The sequence below is a fragment of the Sphaeramia orbicularis genome, chromosome 2, assembly GCF_902148855.1.
Source record: "Sphaeramia orbicularis chromosome 2, fSphaOr1.1, whole genome shotgun sequence".
NCBI lineage: Eukaryota > Metazoa > Chordata > Actinopteri > Kurtiformes > Apogonidae > Sphaeramia > Sphaeramia orbicularis.
The window spans coordinates 12686766-12708028 of record NC_043958.1 but is presented as its reverse complement, the minus strand read 5'-3'; the positions used below and the strand labels follow the sequence as shown (position 1 = coordinate 12708028).

General features: G+C 39.8%; 1 protein-coding gene across 1 annotated transcript; it reads right to left on the bottom strand.

Moving 5' to 3' along the window:
- Positions 1 to 1451: 1451 nt before the first annotated feature.
- LOC115435778 (sodium/potassium-transporting ATPase subunit alpha-1) lies at positions 1452 to 20668 on the bottom strand. Its single transcript, XM_030158397.1, has 23 exons — positions 20490 to 20668; positions 19955 to 20068; positions 16655 to 16714; positions 14907 to 15008; positions 14655 to 14756; positions 14455 to 14568; positions 14072 to 14206; positions 13558 to 13675; positions 13094 to 13362; positions 12682 to 12990; positions 12015 to 12149; positions 11627 to 11819; positions 11347 to 11522; positions 10722 to 10858; positions 10153 to 10303; positions 8305 to 8473; positions 8068 to 8222; positions 7254 to 7377; positions 6689 to 6834; positions 6463 to 6593; positions 6260 to 6361; positions 5172 to 5263; positions 1452 to 1617 (listed from the first exon to the last, which is right to left on the bottom strand). The coding sequence occupies exons 1-23, from the start codon at positions 20499 to 20501 to the stop codon at positions 1589 to 1591; spliced, it is 3075 nt and encodes a 1024-aa protein (XP_030014257.1). The 5' UTR covers positions 20502 to 20668; the 3' UTR covers positions 1452 to 1588.
- Between the last annotated feature and the right edge of the window lie 595 nt (positions 20669 to 21263).

The window sequence follows — 21263 nt, the reverse complement described above, 5'->3', positions numbered from 1 at the left end:
TTCTAATAGACCTTATCAGCTGGCCTGGAGAGCACTCTGCACCAACTGACAAGATAAACCTGAGATAGATCAAACGGCGACGGAAAGATTTCACTGCCAGGCTTCAGTAAGGCTGACGGCAGTACATTTTTCCCCTTTACACACACATGCACAGGCACACACACACGCTGCTTCCTTGTTAATCTATCCTTCCTTCCCTCCCTCCATCCGTCTCTTTTCTGAAAGAGGATGCAAACCATGACAAAATCTACACCAAACAAACAAAAATAGTAGGTGTAAATAACCCAAACCACAGGTGGACCTGATTCACAGATGGACACACAGCAGCATGCCCTGGCTTTGTAGAGGAGTGTGTGTGCATATGCTCATATGTGTGTGTGCCTTTATGAATATGTATGAAGATGCATCCACGTACTGAAGTATAAAGATACTGTATTTTTGTTTTGGTTAGTGGTTTCACATGTATGTATGTGCGATCACTTCGGTTCGTGTGTTGCCTGTGTTGCTCTATAAATAGCCTAGATTTTATTTAGATGTTGGAGAGAGAGACAGAGAGAGAGAAAGAGAGAGCTCTCAAATGAGGTTGCCATAGCAACAGGCACGTTCAGGGGCCCTGCTTGTGAAGGAAGGATGAAGGCATGATAATGTTAGTCTGCTGCTTTCTTGCTCTCTCCCCCTCTCTCCGCTGCAAATTTGCTCAACCGAACTGCTTTATCGGCATGACAATTTATCTCAAAAATATCAGCAAAGCAGCAGAGAAAAGCTTCTGCAGTCGAGCCATAATAGAATGATTAATTACATGTCTTGAAAACATGTGCTACAAATACGCCAATACACTCGCTATCACATTGACTTCTGTTCTCACCATCTATCAACATCTTCCTTCAGCTTCTCTTGCATTAATCTTTATTTTTCTTCCATTTTCCCTATCTCATCTTTTTGTTTCCCATCTTACTCTGGCACCCTCTGCTGTAAATGAAATCACCTCAGAACTAAGACGATCAATAACCTGATTTGTCCATTATTCATCCAGAAATCTATCCCGAAGATGCATTTTTTGTGTATAAACTCAGCTAATAATTATTACGAAGTGGTTCTTAAGTGTATGTGAAGCTGGCGATCTGTGTTCAGGTTGACTGGATGCCATGTACACACACACATAAGAGGAAAGGGGAGGGGAGAAGGGGCTGCACATAATGACCAGGGCAAACACCAAGTAGATAGCACTAGAGTGGTCTGAGTTAATTTTCACTGAGGGCCTCTTTGCATTAGCGGTCAACGGAGTGATCCATCGCAAACATCATTGTAGCAAACTGGTCCTTGAGATAACACAAGCAGACAAACATGCTGTTAGTATTTGTTTGGTGAAATTAAAGTTTAACCAAGTAGAAACGTATGTGAACAAACAAATTACCAATGAGCCTCAGTGTATAACAGTACGGAAATGTTTTATTGTGAATGACATGTACAGCAAGTTCTTAATTTATCCATGCTTTGTGTTTTGGTCTGACTAATAGACAGATATGTAACATGGCAGTAAATAATGATGAAACACTGACTTCTCCCTCCGTGACTGTGTCTTGTGGACTCAGTAGTATGTCTCCTGCTCCACCCAACCTAGAAACCAGAGGAGGCACAATTAGCAACATAGTCTGGGGATGTTTAGCCTTGAATTCAGGGTCAAAGGTCCCCTTGATGTTTTCTCTAGACAATATGAAGAAGGACAGGGATACGACAACACTGAAATTATTGTGACATTTGACTTTGCACTCAGGCTGCAGGATGATATCATCCCTCATGTTGGCTGACAGTGATTCAAAGAAATAAGACGGGATCAGTGAGTGTGAGCAACACGCTGAACTTATGTTGATGATGCTATTAAGAGATGTGTCCAGTAGGATGAAGAGGTTGTGCCTCTGTAGGTCATGAGATGATGACATCACCCTTGAGTTGTGCTAGTAGCAAACCTTCAGGCTATAATTATTTGGAGGAAAAGCATAAACTAATCTGTACGTGCAGCTCAGTTGGTTCAAACATAGCCACACACATTGGTAGCATCTCTCATGGACCAGTTTGGCCATTTTCCAATCTGATATCCAGCTTTTTCATCAACAGTATCGCTTTATTTCATATCATCAAAGACCTAAACAGCCACTGGGGATCAAAAGCATCCATGGATCTAAAATGTTTAAGAACATTTCAAACACTAATCCCATTGATACATGTAAATAATTCAGGTAAAATGCAATTTCTCAGCTTTTTCTTGTCATCACATACGATTCGTTTGGACGTTCAAAAGCTCTGTAGTGAACGTGGCACCACTGTCATCTTCTGCAACACTAAAGCTATGTTCAGACTGCAGGCAAATGTGGCCTAAATCTAATTTTTTTTTGCCCATAGGTGACCTGTATCCGATCTATTAAAGACAATTTGACCAGCACAAATCCAATTTTTTCAAATCCGACCCAGGCCACTTTCATATGTGGTCCTAAATCTGATACCTATCGTATATTTTGCAATGCGACTTCAGTCTGAACAGCCAGGTCGCATTTATCTGACCTTTACATAATTGAAATGCGATAAACGTCACAATTCTGCATCCCAGGAGTGTTACTCCGTAAACACATTGCATGCCTTCATGATCACGTATTACATAAGGACCTCTTTTACACATGCGGGTCACTTCAGGGTTGCATTCAGTTCATAGTCAAAACTGATAGAAGTCGCATTTAATGTGTAATATAAACGGGCACACACAAAAAAATCGGATTTCACCCAAAAACCTGGCCTGCTGTTGGAACGTAGCCTAATTCACTTGCAAAACCCATGTAGTTTGATGAATTGCAGTGGTTGCAGGTGCTTTTTTATGTTCAGTTAATGATTTTTTTCTGCAGTTTTCTCGATACTCTGAGCTTTTATGAACATCTATATGATCAGTAAATAAAATACAGGAAAAGACCTAATTTTCACTGAAATATCCAAAGAATAATAATATAATAAATGATGATAAATCACTTAGGAATGGTTGAACAGAGAAACTAGTTCCCAATCTTTAAGGGTTACTTCACTCATGAATGTTTTAGTCGTTGATGAGTTCAGATGGGGTTGGAGCTTATCCTGCGTGACACTGGGTGAAGGCACTGGACAGGTCAACATCACAGAGCAGACATATAGACACAGACAGCCACTCACTCATGTTCACACCTATGGACATTTTAGAGTGAGCGATGAGCCTCTTCAGGTGCATGTCTTTGGACTGGGTTTAGGAACCAGAGCATCCAGAAGAAGCCACGCATACCCCACACAGAAAGACCCCAGGTTTGAACCCCAGACCCCAAAATATGTCAAAATGGTATTCTGCTTTGGCTCTGATGCAGCTGTCTTTTTCTGTGGACAGCACTTACTATCTATTTAGTTTTACTGTAAATATATATTAATTCCAAATATTATTTGCATTTTGGTGTCATCAGAAAAAGACCAAAAGTGATTTTGTTGTCAGTCAATTCAATCTCACACAAAACTCTTAGAAAGATGATTTTGTTAAATAGTACATTAAATGCACAGTGTTCCTGAAAGAAGAGTGCACATGCAGTTTCTTCGTACTGTTATAGCTGTTGTTTCTGTCATCCTCAAACATTTGTCTTAGTTGATTTGATCAGTTAGTACATATGTCTATGTCTCATTTGATTATGTCTTGTTTTGTTCAGTCGTAATTTGGTAAGAGTTTTGTTTATCTCTTTTTAAAGGCCCTGTGAGTATGCACAGTGCTTTGACGTTTTTTTAGTTGAATATATATTTGGGACAAATAATCCCAGTCTTGTCATTTTAGAACTGTTTGTTCTCTGTCTAAGTGCTTGATCCACAACTGTGTCCTTGAATACAAGTCATCAGTATTGGTATCGGCCCTGAAAAAACAATAATAACCCCTTGTTTTTCCAATAAAGCTGGATATATAAAGTCTAATATCTGTTGGCAGCGCTTTTCTTCAGGCCCAACTGAGCATAAAGCTACATCCAGTTTTAGCCTTATGCTGTATGTACTTGTATAAGGCAAAAAAATCACTGGGCTGGAATCATGGATTCCTCTTTTGAGTGAACCTGTCAACCTCTACTGAGACCAGGGGGATACATAAACTGGATGACAGTGATTAGAAATGTAAGGTTCTAGAGTAATTTCATTAGAATAACTTTTTAAAATAATTGTGAGGTTTTCATTTAGTGGTCAAACCTTCTTCTTTAAAGCCAGAAAAAAATTGTGTCAGTTTAACTTCTTTCTCTGTGCGACTGTGACACATCATTCACCATGAATGGATAATGGGATGTTCACTGATCTGTGCTGTGGGGCTCAGATGCAGCAAACCCACACACAGAAACACAGCTGCATCAGAGCCAGGCCTGCATGCAGGTTCTGCCCAGCTCCGTGGGTGGAACGAGGCATTAACAATGGCGGGGTTGAGGGTCCAAATCCCACTGGGACTTACCATCTGCCACAGTTCACTGGTCTGTGTGGAGACGCAGTTGTGGCAGTGATAACAAACAGGACCATAGACACATCACACACAAAGACACTAAAACACATACATCCTCCACGCTAAACACATAGCTCTGTATGCCATCTACAGTCGTGGAAAAAATTATTAGACCATCAAAAGTCATCAAAAACAATGGTTATACAATCAAGTATTGACTCCTGTGTGCATCATGTGACTAAAACAGACAGAAAAGAAAACATAGAATGCCTAAAAGTACTGTTTTTGTACAATGCCATAGCTATTGATGTTGTTGTTATCATTATATTTGTCCAAACAAATGTACCTTTAGTTATACAAGGCATTAAAATGAACAAGAAATTGAAGAAAAAAGGTGGTCCAATAATTTTTTCCACGACTGCACATCTAACACACCATTCACTGACACTGTGAGCCTTTGCTCTCTGCATGGTTCACAGTTCAGGGGGAATCTAAGATGTATCATAACAATAGTTTTGAGGTTTTCTCATTGTGTTTTAAGCTACTTTCAAAATTGCACAAAATGCCAATAATACTTAGTCTAAAGTTACATAACAAATAAAAAAACATGTCTTTCTACATAAAATGAATCATACTTTTTACATACAGAGAACAAAGGCCAGACAGAAGCTTTGACTATTTTCAGAAAAGAAAAAGTTCTTACCGCCTGGGTTGCGTCTGAGGATATATCTTCTGGCTTCATCATAGAGGAAGATGAGGAGGGAGTAGGGGAAAGCACAGAACCACCAACTTGGCCTAATGCACATGGATGAATGGACAGACAGACAGACAAATAGACCGAGTTACAACTAGCGTAGGACAAGTATAAAAAGATAAGAGCACTCTGTTGAGCCTTTTGAGAGGCGGAGATGGTATGTAACACCAGTTCTACGCCATTATGGTTGGCTGAGGGTACTCTAAGAGCACATGAAAGCTTTGCAGGCTGAGCATTAGGCTTGTGCCGCTATTGAGTATACTTTGCCGCCTTATTCACTGGTAGAATAGTGGACTAAGTCTCATCTTTCTTCTAAAATGCCAACATGGGCTTCCTCAAAGGTCATGCAGGAGAAAGTGCTCGGACTTGAACTCTACAAATGTCAAAGTAGGCATGACCGTTCTGAAAACCTTCCCTAATGAGAAGATATAACCAAACTGCAGCAATAAAAACCTCTGCTATTCAAGTCTGAATATAAAACAAGAAGAGAGAGAGAAACTCAAAAAGCACGATAGAAGAAGGGTGAGAAGAGAGATGGGAAGACCGGGAAGAGATGAAAAAGGAGAAGGCAGACTAGGGGAAACAATAATGAGGAGAACTAGACATGGAGATTTCAGTTGAAACTCCTGAGCTAATGAGCTTATCGTGCCCTTACTGCTTCCTTTTTTCTCTTTTGGGCCTCCTCGGCACTGAAGCTTTATTCTACTTCAGAAGCATCATTGACACTAGATAATATCCACCTCTTTGAACAAGATGATCAAGTGATAACATTGAAGTGAAAATCCAAGCGTAACAATGGCATAGCATATTAGCTGCACTGATTGACTGAAGAAAACCAGCAAATATGGGCAAATTAACACAGAAGGATTTCATGGATTATTTATTGAAGAGGGATACATTTAATTAGTATCATATGAATGCGTTTGCATAAATGAATAAAAGGCAGAATTATACCATGGGAGTTAAAAATACATCACGTGTATGAATTGTGGGTAGTTTATTTCTGTATACTATGTGCTGATGTGTGTTTTACTTACTTGAGAGGGTACATTCTGAGGGCGACATCCATACCAGGGCAGTATGAGAGGAAAGCAGCCAGAGCTGTCTCCTCAAACAGCCCAAAGATCAGGATGCGGTTCCTGTACAGGAAAAGCAAATAATGAGCTCCTTTTTTTTCTTGTAAACTTCACATGAGAGAGTCACTTCTAAATACGTAGGTTGAATTTATAGATGCACATACTTCATTCCTTGCTGCAGGATGGAGTTCCTCCTGGTCTTACAGATGATCAGATCAGCCCACTGCACGATCACAATACTGGTAAAGAAGGCTGTGTGGCAGGTGAACTCGACAATCTTTCTACGCTCGTATGTCTGGTTAAAAAAAAAGGAAAATCACATCATATTTAGGAGACAGGGATGCCATTTTCACTTTACTTTCTCTGAGAGGCTGAGGCATTATCACTGACCCACTGCTGTCCATAGCTGTCTTCCAGGTCATTTACATATTTGTCGTCCCAGAAAACACGAATTCCCAGCAGGTCCATCGGTAGGAAACCGTTTTCAGCCAGGATCACAAAGTATGTGAAGAACCCAGCTGTGGCCTGCATCATACCTAACAGAGGGAGAAAAAAAGCAGTCAAGTCAAAAGTTTTACATCTGTTATTGGAGCTTAAGATCTGAATGGAAAGAAAATCACTGGCGAGCATGTATACTTTGAACATTTATTGAGTAAAAACCATAGTTATTAGGGCAAAAATCTGACAATACATATGAGTCATGGTACAGGGGTTATGATTCAATAAACTGCAATAACTGGTGGTGCTGTAAGTAAAGACATATGGAGCCAGTTTTTCAAGCGGCTAAAGACAGACTGACTCACTGATACCCACTGTTTAGGGTCTACGGCACAAAATTAACCTTTATCTGCCATAAATCTTTGCATATAACACAGTATTTTCCAACGTAATACAATGTCCTGACATTCAAGTGTATAAATATTTTCTGAGACCCCTATGAGACTATTCTACTCACCAATCTGTCCATAGGCTATACTGATAAGCCTTTCGTTCACCAGTTTGTCTGTTTTGGGGTTTCTGGGCTGCCTCTTCATAATGTCACTTTCAGCTGCTTCGTAAGCCAGAGAGATGGCGGGGACCTGGAAATAAATGAAAGACATGTTTTTTTTTTATCTCTTTGTAGCACATATTTGGTCTTAAAGGAGTGATATTTTGCTTTTTTAAATAGAATTATGCATTTTAAAACATCTCCCTGTGGTCTACATAAACTGTAAATGCTATGCCTGGGTCTGAAATCTTCATTAATTCAACTCCCCAGACCCATCTTCAACCCTGTTTTTGAGTAATGACCCTTTAAATGCACATGAGCCACTTCACGCTCCACCCCCTGCAGGTTGTTGGCTGTGCTGCTCTGTCCCGTTCAACCAAAAACTGAACATTTTAGGTAATCAGCTTGAAGTTTGGACATATTTTCAGTATGGATTTCAACCGCTGCTGCTGACAAACTGGAAGAAATGTTTCTCGGAAGTCTGGACCTTAAATATACAAATGTTCTGATGTAATTAGTTATAGATCTAACAAATTAAGAAGGAATTAAAACAGGTTGTAGAAATGCCCTCGATTTTTGCTTAAATTAATATAAAGATAACTTTGCAGCACCTGGAGGGTTCAAATTCAAACTTTTGGAACTATTAGGGTCCAAATACACAAATAAATGTACCAAAGACTAATAAAAGTGGGTTTAGCAAAATATGACCCCTTTAAGATTATGAAAAATACAGATAAAGTGAAGGAAAATTTGGTCTGCAGCATTATGTCAAAGAACTCACCATGTCGGTTCCCAGATCAATACAGAGGATGGTGACAGTTCCGAGGGGAAGAGGGATGTTGGCGATGATGAAAAGGAGGAAAGGGGAGATCTCAGGGATGTTACTAGTCAGAGTGTAGGCGATGGACTTCTTCAAGTTATCGAAGATCAGACGACCTGAGGAGAAAAGGAAGTGAATACAGTGAATACACTGACTGGTCATGAAATCAGGCAGTGATGAGGCAGCGCAGGCCTTTACCTTCTTCCACACCGGTCACAATTGAGGCAAAGTTATCGTCCAGCAGGATCATGTCTGCGGCCTGTTTGGAGACGTCAGACCCAGCGATTCCCATGGCAACACCGATGTCAGCCTTCTTCAGAGCTGGAGAGTCGTTCACACCGTCACCTGTCACAGCTACAATGGCTCCCTACAAAGAGAAGGAAAAGGTATTTAGACCCAAGTGACGGTGATAGACATTACCTTCAACCCACACTCACACTGAGTTTTTTTTAGCAAAATAACATGATAATGCTGGGCTCTATAACAACATGACTTTTGCGGCGAATTACACCAGGTTAAGCACTGTTGACAACTGGAGGTGAATTCGTGTTTCTGACCTGAATCAACCCAGATTTTTGGCTTCTATAGAGGTAGAAACATCTATTCGAAGATGTTTAGCCTAATTAATTTAATACTTACATCAAACTGCAAAAATCAAAATCGTACCAAGTGTATTTTTCTCATTTCTCGTAAAAATATCTCATCACACTTAAGTAAGACATAATCACCAAAAGAGTAACTTTTCAGTGAGATATAAGAACTTATTTTTAGACAGTAGATCTTGAAAATCTTATTTCAAGAAATCTTAGCAAGATAACTTTCACTTGTTCCATCGGCAGATTTTTTTCCTTGATTCAAGATTTTTTGTTTGTTTGTTTTTCTTAATTCAAGCAAAAAAATCTGCCAATGGAACAAGTGAAAATTATCTTGCTAAGATTTCTTGAAATAAGATTTTCAAGATCTGTTGTCTAAAAATAAGTTCTTAAATCTCACTGAAACGTTACTCTTTAGGCGATTTTGTCTTATTTTAAGTGTGATGAAATATTTTGACTAGAAATCAGAAACATACACTTGGTAAGATTTAGATTTTTTCCAGTGTACTCTCTTTGCACATATCATTTTATACTTTCATTGTATTTCATAACATGTTTGTGTATATGTATGGTTGTGTGTCACCCTGTCAGCAACCTGGTAAACTTGTGGGGTTGCCTGTGTTGGCTAGGATGCTCTTGTAAAAGACATTTTTAACTTCAGTCAGTCTTTCCTGATTAAATAATGATTAATTCAATAAATAGACGATCTGGAAATATGACAGAATAGATTGAACTGTAACCCTCCCAAACTGTTTAAACTCATCAAGGCTGCCCCCAATAATTCTCAAACCTGTTGGGTATTTGGGAGTGAAAATCAGAATAATTACATGAGTACTTGAGAGAGAGAGAGACATCACCAGTATCACCAAACAATGGTAAAGAATGTAATTTCTGAGCCTGATGAGGCTTATGTGAACTCGCATACATACAACTGACATATCTTGCACACTGACAGCCTTTCATTCTGCTTTTGTTTTTTTTTTTTCCATTGCAGAGTTTCTTTTATTTTATTTTAACGTAATAGCTGATGAAGGAAATTTATTTGGTTAAGAATCTGACACTGAAATTAAGGAAGGGGCAGCACTAGAGAAGCCTTTGCTTCTTTCGGTCCCTTCTCAAACTGTGTTTTATGAGTTGATTCATATGTACATTTATGTTCAATTAATTGTATTTTGTTACTTTTTCTGTGATTAATGATGGGTGCATATGTAATTGATTTCTTGCTTTTCTTGTTTTTTTTTTTTTGGTTTTTTGTTTTTTTTTTTAACTTCAAAGTTTAAGACAAATAAACTAAACTAATCTTAAAGTTGTCCATTTCTACAAGTGCATCCCTATTGCATAACTGACTTTCAAACCAAACTTAAAGACAGATCTGAGTCAAAACTAGAAATCGCTGAGAGGACTGAATCTTAATTAATGTGGTAAAATATCTCTGCTCCTCCAAAACACTGACCTGTCTCTGGCAACCCTCCACAATGATAAGTTTCTGCTGAGGGGAAGTTCTGGCAAACACGATTTCAGTGTGATGTTTCAGCACATCGTCAAGCAGTTCTGAGGTCATGTCTTTCAGCTCCCCACCATGAACAACGCAGGCTTTGGCATCCCTGGAGAGGAAATCACAGCAGCATTACAAAAACAGCTCAAATCAGACGCGCCTTTTCATAAAACTAATGGTGGGGGGCGGTTTTTCCAACCATTTCACATTATTTTTAGGATGACTTTTCTGCAGGGGGACAGTTACTTCACACTGAGACTGTGATCTCAACTCTCAGACTAAACTTGCTGATAAAGGAACAATTTAATTTAGATTTATTTGTCTGTGGAAAATTAATGATAAAAGCTCTTTTGGCTGAGTAGATCACAAGCCTTGTTAGTGACAGTTTGATTTAATTTTGCACAATTAGAACTGGCATTAAGGAAAAAGGAAAGATGTCCACTCAGGGCAAAGACAGAAGAAGATTTTATCCTCCTTATGGTAAATACATGCTCAGATTTGGTCAGTTGAGCCTTAAACATGCTAACCTGGGGTTGACCTCTGAAACTGGAACATTCAGACGTGCAGCGATGTCTTCAATGGTCTCGTTACCCTCAGAGATGATACCCACACCCTTAGCAATAGCCTTAGCTGTGATAGGATGATCACCTGTTACCATGATAACCTAAGGAGAAAAAGACATTCAACAAAAAAAGTTTTACAACGGATCATCAAAATACTTCTTGTGACTTAAAAGTTTCCAGAAATAAGCAAAATGACAACCTGATTGAAAGACTATATTGAAACGTACTTATTATTCTAAATTCGATATGGTTAAACAACAAGTAAAGAGCATACTATGTCGGCACATTTGGATTATTCTGAATGTGACATTTTCTGATTTAGGGATGTGTGATGTGCTGATAGAAGGTTTTCAGAACATTATTTGGGTGTGTATACTGCACATTCTGGACATTCATCTGACAACACATAACCTCTTCCCTGTTTATAATCAGTCTGTGCGTTACACAATAACTGGTTAGCCAAGATTTTACAAGCACAGGCTAGCGATGGATGCCCACAAAAATTCTAGCTGCAAATCAAAACAATCTTACTTTTAATGTGTTAGAGACTTTCCATGTACGTAAAAACCAAAAGTATTTTTTTATGCACCTTGATTCCAGCGCTCCTACATTTGCCCACAGCATCAGGCACAGCAGCACGAGGAGGGTCAATCATGGACATTAAGCCGATGAAGCACAGGTTCTCAGTGGGGAAGTTAACCTCATCAGTATCAAAAGCAAAGCCATCTGGGAACTGGTCGTCAGGGAGGTTGAAATGACAGAAACCTGAATAAGACAGGAAGTTGGATGAAATTACCTAGAATGGGGGATTTTTAGAGTTATCATCAGCAGAAGATACAAGGATTTAACCGAATAGATCAAACCCATACCCAGTACTCTCTCTCCCAGTCCTCCCAGTTCAACATAGGCGTTCTGGAAAGCGTCTTTCATCTCATCATCCAGAGGCTGCTCTTTGCCTTGGATCACGATGGTGGAGCAGCGGTCCAGAATTCTCTCTGGAGCACCTTTCATCACCAGCAGATGTTTGGTTTCTCCAGGTGTTGAGTTCTTATGGATGGAGAGCTGTAGGACAAAGCAAAGACCTGAATTTCAGTGCATGTTTTGTTGTTGCCATCACAGTATTGACAGCTGTGTAATGATTTACCTGACCACTAGAGGGTGCAAAATCATTTTCTTTTTTTGAGATTGGAAAAATATTATGGTAAATATGCATCAGTGCATCGTGTAACTATACTGAAAATAATCTGAATATGTCACCTGGTATTTGTTGGTGGAGTTGAAAGGGATCTCGGCAACTTTGGGGTATTTTTCTCTCATTCCAGCAACGGAGCCACAGCACAGCTCAATACATTTCAGCAGGGCAGCTTCTGAGGCATCACCGGCTACATCTCTCTGTGAATTTAAAGAGAACGATTAGATATCACTTTGCAATAAACTTTTCATAAATACAGATTTCTCGTAGCTTCTACTCTGACGTTCTAGAAAAAAATACACCCATCAGTACTCATTATGAGATAAATCAATGAACCTGTGCAGCCATTTCTTTCTAGAGGCACAATAATATATTCCTGAAAAGGCCTTAATTATGTTGAGTGCTTTTTATAAAGATTTGTAGTGCAGTTGGCTGGGTTGTGTGGCTTGAAGTTGCCAAGTTGTAAAGCCAAGACATCACCCACATTGCTTTTAGTCATTGAGCTGAATTACAAATTGAGTTGATACAGTATCCAATTCAACAAAAGGCTTTAAGGACAAAAAATAACGAACCCTGGTCTTTACCTCTGAGAGATGCGGTTACACAAGATCTGGTGTTATTGATATCTTGATGAATTATTTACTCTCTTTGTGGTGATGTGAAAGGGGGAACTGGAGCAAAGCTTTTTGGTGACAATGAGATTTTTTTAGAGAAAGTCAGAAACCTTCTCACCTTCAGGATGGGAATGTTGCTCTGCTCTGCCAGGAAGACAGCACGATTACAGAGGCCGGCAATTCTTGCCAGGGAAGCCCAGGTGGCGGAGCTCCTGTCGAAGGAGGTCCCGCTCTGGTTCTCAGTAGTGTCGGCCTCGTGGATCTGGTTGTCGAACCACATGTGGGCTACAGTCATCCTGTTCTGGGTCAGGGTGCCGGTCTTGTCTGAGCAGATTGTGGAGGTGGAGCCAAGGGTCTCTACAGCTTCCAAGTTCTTCACCAGGCAGTTCTTCTTGGCCATACGCTTAGCAGTCAGAGTCAGACATACCTGGAGATGGGAGCACTTTACTCAGATAGGGACTGAGGAAACTAGTCTTCCATTTTAGGACACGTGATTACAATTTTACGATACAATTAACACCGGAACTCACAGTGACAGTAGCTAGGAGTCCTTCTGGCACATTGGCGACAATGATACCAATAAGGAAGATGACGGCCTCCAGCCATCCATATCCAAGGATGAGGGACAGAATGAAGAAGGAAACACCAAGGAAGACGGCCACACCGGTGATGATGTGGATGAAGTGCTCAATCTCAATGGCAATGGGAGTTTTACCGCCCTCCAGACTGGAAGCCAGGGTGGCGATACGACCCATGACAGTACGATCTCCAGTGTTGATGACAATTCCTCTAGCAGTACCTGATGAGAAATGTATAACATGAAGCGTAAGACTACAAGTAGAAATAGACAAATATCAGTCAGTTAATCAGCTATTGCTCAAAACTATTTCAGCATTTGAAAATCCACTTTCAGTCCACCTCAAGTATAAAAAAATACTCAAATAAGACAACAAAAAATCCAGTGATATGATCCCTGTACTTGTTTGTTGTCTACCTTCAACACAGTTGGTGGAGAAAAAAGCAATGTTCCTGGTCTCCAGTGGGTTGTCATTGGAGAAGTCAGGAGTACGAGTCTGAGGCTCAGATTCACCAGTGAGAGAGGAGTTGTCCACCTGAGAGAATACAGTAAAATCAGAAAAGCATCATGTCTGTTCTTGGGCTAGGCAGATGACACATTGGGGTCAAAGAGGGTGTAAGAAGATTGAATTCTGTCTTTGGTTCAATAAAATAACTCACTGACAGGAAATAATTGAGAGGAAGTAACATGATAAAGCACATTTGTCAGCATGAAGCACTTTGCGTCACGTGGTGGCATGTGACTAAATCATGATTTTGTCCTCCTTTGCACTCTCTTAAAAACATGTAAATGAAATAAATAAACAAAACAAATAATGATGGGTGTAATAACTATAATAAACTCAAGCTAAATTTAAATATTCATATCTGTAGATGCTTTTTTAGAATTAAAGTTCTGTTTGCACTAATTAAGAGGACTCCGTAGGACATACCTTGCAGCCGTGGGCAGAGATGATTCTCAGATCAGCAGGGATTCTGTCTCCTCCTTTCACCTCCACTAAATCTCCAGCAACCACATCCTCAGCGTTGATATTCTTCTTCTCACCGTCACGGACAACCAGGGCTTGCTATGAGATCAAAGGTAAAGACACGTTTCATATGCCAAGCGGTATTACAATTTTAACAGGTTTTGGTTTTATCCCCAGCGGTGAAAAGCTGTAGAAACTGCAAAATGTGTCAGAATTGCAGTAATTCTAATGAAGAAACAGACCTCCTTTGCATTGTGCTGCAGTCTGAAACTGACAAGATTAGCCTTTTTGAACTACTGGAGATGATATGACATCACCTACAGGAATAAAAGTCAAGAAAAACTCACTTGTGGCACCAGGTTCTTGAAAGACTCCATGATCTTAGAGCTCTTTGCCTCTTGATAATAGGAAAAGCAACCAGTGATGATGACGACAGCGGAAAGTACAACACCCAGGTACAACTACAAGAAGACAGAAATTGTTACAGACAATTCATTTTGAGAGAGAATAATTTTTACATTTGGTACATTAACAAAGGCCTACTTACATTATCGTTGGCTGGTTCATCTTCAGACGCAGCCTGGATACCGTAAGCAAGGAAGCAGAGGATAGCACCGATCCACAGTAGCATAGAGAACCCACCAAAGAGCTGGCAACAAAAAAAAAAAAAAAACAGTCACCAATCTGAATGCCTTCAGCAGAGAACATTTACATTTACAAAGTTTGAATATTCAAACACAGATTTGTGTTTTGGTAGGAAAAACATAGGACTCCCACTTCTACAAGAAGTGACTTTTACCTGTCTACAGAACTTGACCCACTCAGGGGTGGTGGGAGGAGGCGTGAGGGCGTTTGGGCCGTCTCTGGCTAGAATCTCTTTGGCCCTGGAGGAGGACAACCCCTAATGAGAGGTGGAAAGACAGGATGTGAGACTCCATTGTGCTGAAAGAGCCGAGTGGAGTGACGCCATGAAAGTGGAGACAGGGTACAACTGTGCTGCCTTGTGCACACGTGTGGTTGTGTCTGTGTAAACTAAGGAAACCCATAAAAAACCAGTAGGTCCTGTTTTTGCTCTGCTACTCTCACTGCCCCACTGTGTCTTTGTTTTTTGTCTCTGAATGGCAACACAATGAAAAGCAGAGCAGAGAGACATATATCCTGCTGGACTGTAATATTTGGTAAACAGGCAGGCCACTATTACCTCAGGAGCTGGTGGATTAGACAAAGCCACATCCACAGGAAGAGAAATCTCAGTAATCTCACAGTTACAGCTTCCTGTTTTCACAATTCTACGTAATTAGATGGTAAAAACACAGCTGGTGGTAAATAACAGTTTGTGATATGAGAAATGTGAGACGGGGAGACATTACAATCAGTGTCTCTGTTGTCAGTGAACGGTGTGTACTTCCACAAGGTCAAGCTTTTCCAGAAGAGTAAAGAAAATTGTGAGTGGAGAGGTGGAAAGAAGAATTTTTTTTTTGTTGGTAGGGTCAATAAGACCCGTGTTTGGGCGTGAATGAAGTCTTTGTTTTGGGGCAAACTCAGACAGATCAGATTTCAGGAGATAATCAGCATCAGTGAAGCATTTGGCCAGTGTCAAATTGTGTTGTGTAATGAAACTGTGTGCGGGTCCTCAGCTTGATGAAAACCAGGGTTCGAAGCAGAAAAAAAGTATATTTTTAGTACATAGCAGCTTTGTTTTTCTGTGTGTGGATTATCGGACTCTGTGTGATTATAGGATGAAAGGGGGGAGAAAAATTCTGTACACATACTTCTGAGTTTGACAAGAAAAATAGGAAAACATTACCTGAGATTAGCAGTCATAAACATAATACACTTCTTTGTAAGAGGTCAAAAGCAAAAAGAAGCTGTAGATTTGTGGTTATTATTCCTTTTTCTGTATTCAGGTAACATGTTATCAAACCTGCTATATCTGTTCTCTTTGTACCGGTGGTAAAATTGTAAAGGTTCTTAGTTAGGTAAAAGTACTAATTCCACATTGCAAAAGTGTTCAACTGAAAAAAAAGTTCTGCATTGAAAACCTTGAGTGAAATTGTGTATTATTGGCAAAACTTTAAGTGGTTCACATTGTTTTATATGATGTTTTTGGATTAATAACTGCTACAATGATGTATATGTTGCTGTTGACTTCGCTCATTTGATTTAATATACTAGTGGTAGTTGAATCTACAGACATGCATGATGTTCTATAAGATTACCATCATAATATGTCAGAAAGTCAACTTTTCATGAGCTCAGAAAAACAGCTTTGTGACGTTACTCTTTCCAGCTAATCCATGGGAGTTTATTTAGCTTAAGAAGGAGGAGAATTTTAAACTCAACCAATAGAGGAACATTTAATCCTTAAGTCTGTTGCACACATTCAAACGTGTAGCCTGTACTGTAAAGTTATGAAAATGAAAAAGTAACTAAAGCTTTAGACAAATGTAGAGGAGTAAAAGTAAAGCAATGAAATGGCAGAATCCTCCTAGACTTATTTGTTTGCCCATGTAAACATTTGTGAACAGTTACTCTGAAAGTGCTCACCCTGCTTAGATCGGTTCCATATTTTCTGTGCAGTTCGTCCAAGGTTAACTTGTGATCATCCTAAGGGGAAAGAGGCAGAGACAGAGATTGAGTGACATTGCATGAAACAAGCCGAAATCCCTGTTATTTTAAAACTGCAGATATTATCTCCGTTGAGGATTAAAAAATGTCCCATCATGTCCTCCAAAGGGACACTGGGAACATAAAGATGACAAGGTAAAATCTGCCGTCTGATCAGGATTACGGACGCATGTGCATACAGTGTGATTTTAAGATTAGCAGACATTTGAGTAAAACTGCGGCCTGTGCTGATTGGAAACTCGTATCCAAACAGCAGCGCACAGCCGCCATGAGCTCTGTTATGTATAGACTCATCCAGGGAGTCAGTGTGCTGCGAGCAAACAGTCCATCCACATGAATCAATGTCACCCAACTGATACACTGATGTTTGCTCCCAAGTGCATTGCTCATGTGTTTGACATTTTGATGCAGCTTACCCAGAAGTGGAGCCCACTCACAGTTACACTCATGTGATTTGGTGAATAACTTGATATTCTAGAGTGCTGTTCAATGTATGTTTAGATTAGTTTTAAGGTAATTAGAGATGATTTTACACCGTAGCAACTGCTCTATTTTTGAATGACACAATGGGGGAGAGGTGGCTGGAGAATGCAAATAAAAGTAGCTCTGCAAATGAACAACCAGAGAAGCTGACACATTCATGTGCCTACACTGTGTTTTTCAATAACGCCTACAGCGATTGGATGAATAGTAAAAGAAAATTTTTCCAATGTAATTTGGATGATCTGCAATATCATCCACTCCCACCTAGTGTTTTCAGAAGCACCAAAACACCGCAATCTTCACACAAAATGGAAGACAGTGATATAGACACTGTTTCTATTAGTTTATATATCCAACATATGTAAAGAATAACATTTTAGCCCACTGTGCCTCTAAAGAAAGAGTAATTTTCCGATTTTTCACCATCACATTCTCATTTATTTCCAATTTCAGTATTAAATTAAATCAAATAAATGATATGAGAGTATTCCCAACACAAATCTATTCTGGTGTTTTTAAAGGTTAATGTTTCTATCTTTCACTGCTAAACACATTTACATACTATCACACATTTCTGATTCTGATTTCTAATTTCAGTGAAGAAAAGACTGTGATGGCATAGTTCTTCCCTTGGCCTCCATAGTTATGAATTACAATAAGCAAACGAAGTGTTCCACGTCAAATGTGCCACAGATAATGTGTTATCACATGAACCAAACTACTGCTGCTTTTTTAAACTGATAGTCAGCAGCTCCTCTGAAGCCTGCAGAGGACATTTCTTCACATGCTTTGATACAGAAGTTGTCTAAACACACATTAAGGTCATGTTTGGAAGACCAACCACACGCTCCCTGGAATCAAAAAGGACTCTATATTTAGCATTTTCTGGTAGACTTTGTCACATCTGATCAAATCACCAGCTGCTTTATGTTACTATGGGAACGGTTCTCATTGTTTTAAGCTGGACTTTGCTACGACAGGTAAGTGTACAATGGGGCAATAATCATTAACATGCCAGCTCCATATTCTTCAAAGAAACTCTTCAATATTCCTGCTATTGTTTCACTAAATCCCAATGTGCTATTATCCTTTAACCACAGCTCAGATACTGTAAGAACCCTTTGTTTCATTAATGCACTCCAGTAGATTTTAGACAAACTGTGAAAATGTACTTGAAAACATTTTGGAGACCATGACATCTGTGTATTCCAGTTAGAAATTGAGCACCTAAATCTGAGACACTGTGCAAGGTTATGGGAGACAGCTAATCGGTCACTGTGGCATTGAAATGTCCTTCAGCAGCGGAAGGACTTTGAGATCTAGTCAAGATGTATGGCGGACAGTAATCATTAATATGTTCCTTCAGTCACTGTGGGACTTTGACATCGAGTTAACATGTACTGAGAACAGTAATCATTAATATGTCACCTTGATGTGACTTTTATTACCTAATAACTTGCAGTACTCTGTGACCTGCATGACACTGAGCAGAAACTGTGGCTGTCACATAGTAATTAGGGAATTATTCATCAAATTGGTATATTTTTTTACTGTTTTCAAGAGTATAATAGAGGTAGTTGAATAAATGACATGAGAAAATCGCAGGTTAGTTTTCCTGTAAAGTACATCACACAGCAAAAATTAAATATATCAACTGTAACAGTGGTAATTGTTGTGCTATTATTTGGTAGTTTCAGCAGGTGAAATATTTCATTAGCGCTTCGAGATAAGATCTGGGCCTCCTCCGACTACAGTGACCTTGTGGCGGACACTGACCTGATCCTTAAAGTTAAAGGGCCTCTGTCGTTTACCAAGCTGTCTGAGGATACTTCATGTACAAATACCAAACATGGTTGTTATACGGCTGCAGATTAAACCTCAGGACATTTGAGAGGGGGCAGATTTTACTAGCAGTGACTATAAAACACCCCATTGTACATATAACCAGGAGTGGGGCGGGGGGGTACAAACTCAAGGATGAACTTAAAGCAGCGTGACCTTGGGAAATGACCTCAACCAGCTACAGATCCTGACAGAGGAAAGGCTGACACCAGTGGAAATTACTCTGCTGTTCCGCTTTAACATTGGGACTTTAAACCCGACTCAGTATATAAATTACAACTTTCTGTGCATGTAAAGAACCTGCCTTTTACTATCCTACATCCCCTCTGAACAGTCTTTACTAGCAATAAAACTAAGGATGTAATAACTTTGAGGTAAAGTAGAAGCACAGTAATGCATATTAGCTGTGTAATCACAGAATAAAGGACCAGCTCATATGCTTTTTCAACATTTCAAAGCTAAAAGTCAAAGTAGATAAGTATGACTTTGCAGTTAAGTATAGCTGTGAACTCCTTAATGACATGCAACATGACATGCAGAGGTGTAAGTAGCAATCATATGGAAATATACAGCAGACAGCTACATCTCATGTGACTGGCCGTGAGGTCAACAAGGAGATTTGTCTCAACCGTGACTGTATCATTTGCGTGACGAATGGCAGTGACTTAGAGTGACCAGTGCTTTAACACGGCCTGAGTGAGGCTGTCATTAAGTATGAGGCAACGTGTAATGGAGGATAGAAAGTGCAATAAGTCTCTGAAGGTTCAAGTTATAAACATTTCACAGATGATTTACAAAGCAGCATGTGAGCATTTAACTATCGTCTTGCCAAACTGAAACTCTCCTAAATACTTAAGACCTAATTAAAGACTGGTTTTACTTTTGTGTACTTACCAGATCGACTTCTTTCTTAAGATCATCCATATCCTTCTTGTCCCCTTTACCTTTCTTTCCTTTCTTGTCCCCGCCATCTGACGTTGCCGCCAATTTGTATTCTTCTTTCCCTCTCTGTAGAGAAGAATATGAGTTTCAATAAGACTGAGCACATGCTCAGAGACCGCATGAAGCTTCCTCTTACGGTGTCAAGAGTCAGAAAAGAAAGTAAACTGTGTTGTTCAAACATGCTGTGAAACTTGTGTTAATCATTGTTAGAGTGTGTATGAATTCATCTTCTAGAACTCATGAATATATCCTATGTGAAAGTTTGATATTCCTAAAACTGTGAAGCAACAACCTGGCCGCACAACACGTTTCGAAACAAAAGTACAAAGTACATCAAGCAATCCACAACTGTCAAGCTTAACTCATAACTTGTGACCAAAACTTGATCTGAGCTCAAAACTGTAAAAACATAACGGCCTAATCTTAACCTCAATCTAAAGACTCTTACAAACTAGGCCAAAACATGTGACAAAGTTCCAACACTTACCCCCAGCCCCATGGTTGCAAGTAAGTCTGAGAACAGTCAATCCAATTGTGTTTAAATTGCAACTTTCCTACTCCGCCTCTCTCTCACACACACACTCTCTCTCTCTCTTTCTCCCTCTCTCTCTCTCGCCCTGTTCCGTCCTGTGTCTTCCTTCCACACTCCCCAGAGCAGAGAAGATAGGCTGCTGCACATTAGCATACCTTTATACCCAAACCGGCTCACCTGCCCTGAGAGGAGGAGCTTGAGGGGAGGGGAGTCGGGTTGAGGTGAAACTGGACAGGTGAGTATTGTGTGTGTGTCTGTGTGTGTGTGTGTGTGTGTGTGTGTGTGTGTGTGTGTGTGTGTGGGTGGGGGGGGGTTTAAAAGAGAAGGAGGAGGTGGGGGTTGGGGGAGGAGGTATAAAAAGGGAAAAGGAGTACGGAAGAAAGGGGAGGGGTTAATGTTGCTCAACTTCCCTGTTTTGTTCTCCTCCTCTTTTTGCTCTTTACTCCCTTCCCTTTCTATTAAAACCATTTTGTTTCAATGAATATTAACCTGCAGCGGGCTCAAGGTGTGGACAACTTAAACATCAACCTCCTGCATGAGTGAATCTCTCTGCAGAGTTTTACGTTTACAGCACAAACAGGCATGAACTAGAAGGCAAAGTAGTGGAATAGTGAATGAGAAACAGATATCAATAAAGACTGAAAAGGTGAAAGTCCAGCATACAAGTGCCTATCTGTTGAATCTGACTGACAAAAGCCGAAAGGGAAAAAAAAGATTGACAGTGATGAA